The 7,250-nt window shown below is 39.6% G+C and overlaps 1 protein-coding gene across 1 annotated transcript; it reads left to right on the plus strand.

Annotated features, from left to right (window-relative positions):
* The first annotated feature begins 403 nt into the window (after positions 1 to 403).
* Positions 404 to 4,242, plus strand: LOC133688774 (leucine-rich repeat receptor-like protein kinase TDR). The gene is made up of 2 exons (XM_062108385.1): positions 404 to 3,217; positions 3,658 to 4,242. The coding sequence occupies exons 1-2, from the start codon at positions 658 to 660 to the stop codon at positions 3,993 to 3,995; spliced, it is 2,898 nt and encodes a 965-aa protein (XP_061964369.1). The 5' UTR covers positions 404 to 657; the 3' UTR covers positions 3,996 to 4,242.
* The last annotated feature ends 3,008 nt before the right edge of the window (positions 4,243 to 7,250 follow it).

Raw genomic sequence — 7,250 nt, forward strand, 5'->3', positions numbered from 1 at the left:
TTCCCTGGACAGGCAAATCTGGCTGGTTTTTTTTATCCAGACATTTTCTTCAGTACTGCTATCACATTTTGCTTTCAATAGTCCAAAATTAGGTCAGAACTGTAGCTGTGATAATAATTGCCTAGTAATTGCTCACCTTTCTTAATTCCTATGGTATTCTTTTTTATAAAATAATGGTTCACTTTATTCCTAATATGCCCCCATTTGCCTCTAACCATGCAACCAGAGGGGATACAACAATGCACTTTATCTCCGAAATTAAATGGCAAGGATGTGGAGGATTAGGTTCATGTCTCCGAAATTTTTATACCCCATCTCAAATTAACATATTTCCTTTTCTCCGGTGAAAAGCAAGAAAAAGATGCTTCAACATGTAAAAGCTACAGTCCTTAGTGGCCAACACCATCCAAATTAACTATGACCCTAAGGGTCCCTTCTTGCCTCTAAAGAAACTTGATCGATGGCAAATTCTCATCTCATATCAACTAATCCTTGTACGTCACTCCCTTCTTTTATGCTTTCTTTCTCTAGTCCCCATGCACCTCACATCCAACAAAACACAAACAATATACACAGGCCTTATTCTAAACTGACAGATTTTTCTCTTACCTGGGGTTGTCAATAGTTGTTTTTCTTTCTCGTCCACTTCGAGTTCCAATGGAGATTTTTCATTGCTTGTACTTCAGGATTCTCTTGGCCTTCACATTCATCGTAGCTGTGGCTGTGGCTACTAATCCTTATTCAGAGGCTCTCTTGAGCTTAAAATCTGAGCTCATTGATGATAGTAACAGTCTGGATGATTGGTCAGTGCCCCCCGGAGGGCACACAGGAGAGAGAGTCCAAGCATGTTCTTGGTCTGGTGTCAGATGCAACAACAATTCCACAGTTGTTATTGCTTTAGACCTGTCTATGAAGAATCTTGGTGGTGAATTATCAGGGAAGCAATTTAGTGTCTTCACTGAGCTTGTTGATCTCAACTTCAGCTACAACTCATTCTCAGGGCAGCTTCCTGTGGGAATCTTTAACCTCACTAATCTAAAAATCTTGGATATCAGCAGAAACAATTTTTCTGGCCAGTTTCCAGAGGGAATCTCAGGTCTTCGAAACCTGGTTGTACTTGATGCCTTCAGCAACAGCTTTTCTGGGCCGTTGCCAGTTGAAGTTTCCCAGCTTGACTATCTCAAAATTCTCAATCTGGCTGGGAGTTACTTTGATGGACCAATCCCATCAAAGTATGGTTCTTTCAAGAGCCTTGAGTTTATTCACCTGGCAGGTAACTTCCTCGGTGGTACCATACCACCAGAACTAGGCCAACTCAAGACAGTGACCCATATGGAGATTGGCTACAATTCATATGAAGGAAGTGTTCCATGGCAATTGAGTAACATGAGTGAGCTTCAGTATCTTGATATAGCTAGTGCCAATCTATCTGGCCCAATACCAACGCAACTCTCCAATCTCACCAAGCTTGAATCACTATTTCTCTTTAGAAACCAGCTCACTGGATCGGTCCCCTGGGAGTTTGGAAAAATTGTGCCTCTTGCAAGCTTAGATCTTTCTGATAATCATCTTTCTGGGCCTATACCTGAGAGCTTTGCAGAGTTGAAGAATCTCAAGCTGCTAAGCCTCATGTACAATGAAATGAATGGCACTGTTCCACAAGGCATTGGTCAGCTTCCTTCACTGGAAACTTTCCTTATATGGAACAATTTCTTCTCTGGGTCACTTCCACGGGACTTGGGCAGGAACTTAAAGCTAAAATGGGTGGATTTTTCCACCAACAATTTCATCGGCAGCATTCCACCGGATATTTGTGCCGGAGGGCTAGTAAAACTGATCCTGTTTTCGAATAACTTTACGGGCAAGCTTTCACCATCCATCTCCAATTGTTCTTCGCTTGTGCGTCTACGAATCGAAGACAATTCCTTCTCCGGTGAGATACCTCTTAAATTCAGCCAACTTCCTGATATCACATATGTAGACCTTTCCGGGAACAAGTTTTCCGGTGGGATTCCCACAGATATCTCTCAAGCTTCCAATCTGCGGTACTTCAATATCTCCAATAACCCAGGGCTTGGAGGTAGGATCCCAGCAAAAACATGGTCTTCACCACTTCTCCAAAATTTCTCAGCGTCAGCGTGTAATATCTCAGGCAATCTTCCTCCATTCCACTCCTGCAAATCTGTTTCTGTTATTGAGTTACACACGAACAATCTAGCAGGAAGTGTCCCTGGAAGTGTTTCTGATTGCCAAGCTCTTAGGAAGATGGATTTAGCTTTTAATAAGTTTACTGGTCATATACCAGAAGACCTTGCAAGCCTTCCAGGTTTAAGTGTCCTAGACTTGTCACATAATAACTTCAGTGGTCCGATACCAGCAAAGTTTGGTGCTTCTTCAAGCTTGGTGCTTCTAAACGTGTCTTTTAATGATATCTCTGGTTCCATTCCATCCAACAACGTGTTTAGATTGATGGGTAGCAATGCTTATGAGGGAAATCCAAAGCTATGTGGAGCACCCCTGAAACCATGTTCTGCTTCGATCGCAATATTCGGCGGCAAGGGCACAAGAAAGCTTACATGGGTTCTGCTACTCGGTGCAGGGTTGGTTGTATTAATTGTGGCATCAATCTTGGGGATATTCTATATCCGGAGAGGAAGTAAAGGTCAATGGAAAATGGTCTCCTTCAGTGGACTCCCCCGATTCACAGCAAATGATGTTTTGAGAAGCTTTAGTTCCGCGGAATCAATGGAAGCAGTGCCAGCAGAATCTAGTTCAGTTTGCAAAGCCGTGCTGCCTACAGGAATAACAGTTTCGGTGAAAAAGATTGAACTGGAAACAAAGAAAATGAAGAAAGCCACAGAATTTATGACACGACTAGGTGTTGCAAGACACAAGAATTTGATTAGATTGCTAGGATTTTGCTACAACAAGCAACTAGCATATGTCTTGCATGATTATCAGCCTAATGGTAACTTGGCTGAAAAAATCAGCTTGAAGAGAGATTGGATGGCCAAGTACAAACTCGTCATTGGCATTGCTAGGGGACTGTGCTTCCTTCACCATGACTGTTACCCAGCAATTCCTCATGGAGATTTGAAGTTGAGTAACATATTGTTTGATGAAAATATGGAGCCTCATTTGGCTGAATTTGGGTTCAAGTACCTTGTGGAAATGACTAAAGGCTCGTCTCCTGCAACAATTTCCATGAGAGAAACAGGTAACTCGTCACTAAACATGATTTCTATTAGCATATGCTGTTTCATGTTATTCTACGGATTCCTGTTTTCTAATCACTTATACACATCAAACAGACAAATAACACCTTTAATCAAAAGTCTAAGATAGACAAAAGTAGTAAGAAAGTCTGGAAATCTGTAGTATACTTTATATAAGCAATGGAAGAATCACAAAAGGCCCAACCAAGAAAGTTGTTGCCTGTCCAAGTGCACACACGGAATTAGTCACTATTCCTTACAAGCAAGACTAAAAACAGAGTACTACAGTGATTGATATTCCATATCAACAAACATTAGCAAACTTATGTTGCTGTCTTGAAATAGGGAAAGGGATATTCCTACAAATATAAATCTGTTGACTCATGCTAATCTCTTCTTTGGAAGCATAGTGGTGAATAATGTTTGTTCAACTTCTTAACAGGCGAACTCAACAGTGCCATGAAAGAGGAGCTCTGCATGGACACATACAAATTTGGGGAGATCGTTCTGGAAATCCTGACTAATGGCAGATTGGCAGATGCAGGAGGGAGCATACAGAGCAAGCCTAAGGAGGTGCTTCTAAGAGAAATATATAGCGAGAATCAAACTGGCTCTGCTGATGCAATACAAGAGGAAATAAAACAGGTTTTTGAAGTTGCTTTGCTCTGCATGAGAAGTAGGCCATCTGATCGACCATGCATGGAAGATGCACTGAAACTTCTATCAGGGGTGAAGTCGCAAGTAATTAACAGAAATATCGAAACCAAAGGACTATACTGAGTATTTCACAATGCCACACATATTGATAGATATGACTTGTAGCTAATTCATATGAGTGTCTGTTTGTGTTTAATTATCATACCTAGCTTGTTCCCGCGGAGATTATTGGAAATATTTTGCTGTAATGTAGTGGCCTTTAGGTTTGTGTATTCTTAAAGAATCTTATAGATGTTAACTACATGGTGTCCTTATTTTTTTCCATGCTTGATGTAGAACTATTGGCATTAAAACACCATACGTTTCCTTATCTCTTTTTCTTCTTCTTTTTACAGCCATAAGAGCACTTATTTGAGTCAACTCCAAACCTTCTGCTACATACAGCAAGGGAAAAGTTCTCCCAAAAAAGTTGACGGCTGGTAAGTAAAGTGAAAAATATGAGGGGGGTGAAGGAGCAGGCCAAGTGAAGTTTTCAACAAAAGAGAGCGAACAGTGAAAGATGAGTTTAACTTTTGTCAATGTGGAAGCCAGATTTCAAAAATAAATAAATAAATAAATAAAATACCAATGATAATTATCAAGAAAATTAGAGAACTAGCTAATGAACATGATGGATTACAGTCACAGTTACATATGAGAATATTGAATGACAGTTACAGGCTTAACAAGTAGTCGCGTCATCATTAAATACATGAATTGATTGAGAGCTTCTTTTCTTTTTTTCCCTGTCATAGCTATGAACAGTTTTTTCTTCTTGCTTAAGCAAGAAATAGGAAGAAAGGGAAATGTTCTTGTAAACGAAGTCTTTTAACCAAAAGTTAGCTCTCCTTCTTTTCTTTTTGGCAAATCAATGATACAAATTTTCGTTCAGACAAATTCACATAGAGGTAGAATCCAAACCTCTTAACTTGGTTTTGACAGCATCCACAGTACCTTGAAAACTATCAAACCTCTCACTCACAACATTAACATTCACTCCCAAACTCTCAGCCCCGGCAGCGGTCACCGGCCCATGTGCTACCACCACCAAATTAGGCCACCTCCTCATCATCATCTCCCACTCCCACCCAAGCTCTTTTAAACTCTTCAATAACCCCTCCACTTCTCCACTACTAGCAAAAACCATTGCATCCAACAATCCCTCATCGCTCCTCTCCACAACTCCCTTCGCACAGGCGGGTCCCAACCACCTCGTCTCATACGCATCGACTCTAATTGGGACCCATCCTGTAGCCTCCAGTTTGCGGAGAAAATCCGGAACAAGTGGAGGCTCTTCCAGTTCCACAACTCGTGGGACTGAACACAACTGTTGCGTTTGTTGTCATTGCATGTGCAGCAAATGGACATCACCAACCATTGACTATTGGCAGCCACCATTGTTGAAGAAGAGCTAGAGTTGGCAGCCACCTTTGTTGAAAAAGAGTAGGAGTTGGCAGCCACCTTTGTTGACAAAAGAATAAGTGGAGCAGCACCATGGATGCCTATAAAAGAGGCATGATTTTAGAGAGAAAAATTGTGAGAGAGAACGTGAGTGTGTGCAAGAGAGTGGAGAGAAAGAGAGCTGCAATGGCAGCAGCCTTGCTGCCATTGCAGCAGCTGCAAGAGCAGCAATAAGAGTTGATGAGTTGAGTAGAGTGGATGTAATCCTCCTCCTCTACATGTATTTATTGTAATCCTTTCTTTATCTCTAATACAATGATTCTCTCTCGTGGATGTAGGCGGTTTTGTCGAACCACGTAAAATATTGTGTCAGTGTGCTTAACCTCCTATGAGCAACTATCAGTACACCACCGGTCCGCGCATGGGGTGTCGGAATCCCCAACAACAACACCTTCCGGCAACGTCCAGTTCCAAGCAAATGGACGACCCCGTTACGTGTAGTTATTGTAGGAACTAATACTTTTACTCTACTGATATCACCAACACAAAATTAAGCAAGAAAGTGGTGTCTATCAGTTGTACATTTTTGCCAAGTGAAACTATTATAAATATGTTCTCGCGAGGAGGTAGAAGAGGGTTTGTGAGGGAGAGAGCAGGGGCTGAGAATATGGTGATGACAATGCGGGAAGGGAAGGCAATGACGGAGAAGAGAGGGGGGGGTGAGGGGAGAGGTGGAGTGGAGGGGTAGAGAGGGTAGAGTTTGTGGGGCCACCAGAAAGGAATAAAGGATTTGAGAGTGAGGAGGTAGAAAAGTCTGGTGGCTTAGTGAAGGCTATGGAGGGTTTAGTGACGGAGATCATGAGGTTGTGCATGGTGGTCGTTGGTTGATAACGTGGGCTGAAAGTGCTTGTGTTTGTAGTTTGGACTTGTGGGGAGAAGATGATGGTCATTTCCTCCACTCTCACTCAAGCATGAAAAAACAAACCCTTTTTTTCTTTTTCTTTTTCTTTTTCTTTTTCTTTTTTTAACGTGGTCGTTGGTTTAGTGACGGAGTTTATCATCTAATAGGAGTGTTTTTGCATTGCTTGTGGTTTTTGTTTTTATTTTCAAGTTTTTGAAGGTTGAAAAATAAAACTTGATTGTTTTTTAAATTTTTATTTTTAGAAAAAAAAACTAACTATTTTCAAATCTAGTTTTTAAAAATATAAATATAAAAAATAATATAAATTGATGCCATAATTAATAATATAGTACTAAAAATGAAAAAAATAAATGGATGTGTATTAGTTAGTGTTTGTTTTTGTATTATAATTTATTTTTTAAAATACTTTTCAAATAAGTAAGTGCAGAATGATTTGAACAAATAAATTTTTTATTTAAATAAATAAATGAACAAGATGATTTTAGCTTGTTTGGGAATATAGTAGAAGTTTTTTTAAAAATGTTTTTTTTTCTTGAAAATATATTAAAATAATATATTTTTTATTTTTTAAAATTTATTATTAAAATTAACACATTAAAAAAATTCAAAAATCACATAAAAATATAATTTTTTAAAAAAATTAAAACTTCATAGAACTTGGGTAACACTACTGCTCAAACAGGCACTTCATTTCATTTAAAAGGATTAAAAAAATAAACTAATAATAAAAGGAGATTGGGCCGCCACTTTCGGGAGAACCCAAAAAAATATACAAAAATATGTGTGTGTAAATCAGACTTTTACAGGAAGGGCTGGTGGGCTTTATATGCAACTCTGTGGTCCAATATGATAGCTTAAAGTATTGGGCCAAGCCTTATTTCATGGGCCTATCGAATAGTTTGGTAGCAGCATGGCACCGCTACTCTTGCTCCCGTTGCCAAGTAAAGTTGTCTCTTTCTTCGAATAAATTTTGAGGAAAAGATTACAATGTTTACGACTGATAATAATTATAATGG

Source organism: Populus nigra, chromosome 3 (assembly GCF_951802175.1).
Source record: "Populus nigra chromosome 3, ddPopNigr1.1, whole genome shotgun sequence".
Classification (NCBI taxonomy): domain Eukaryota; kingdom Viridiplantae; phylum Streptophyta; class Magnoliopsida; order Malpighiales; family Salicaceae; genus Populus; species Populus nigra.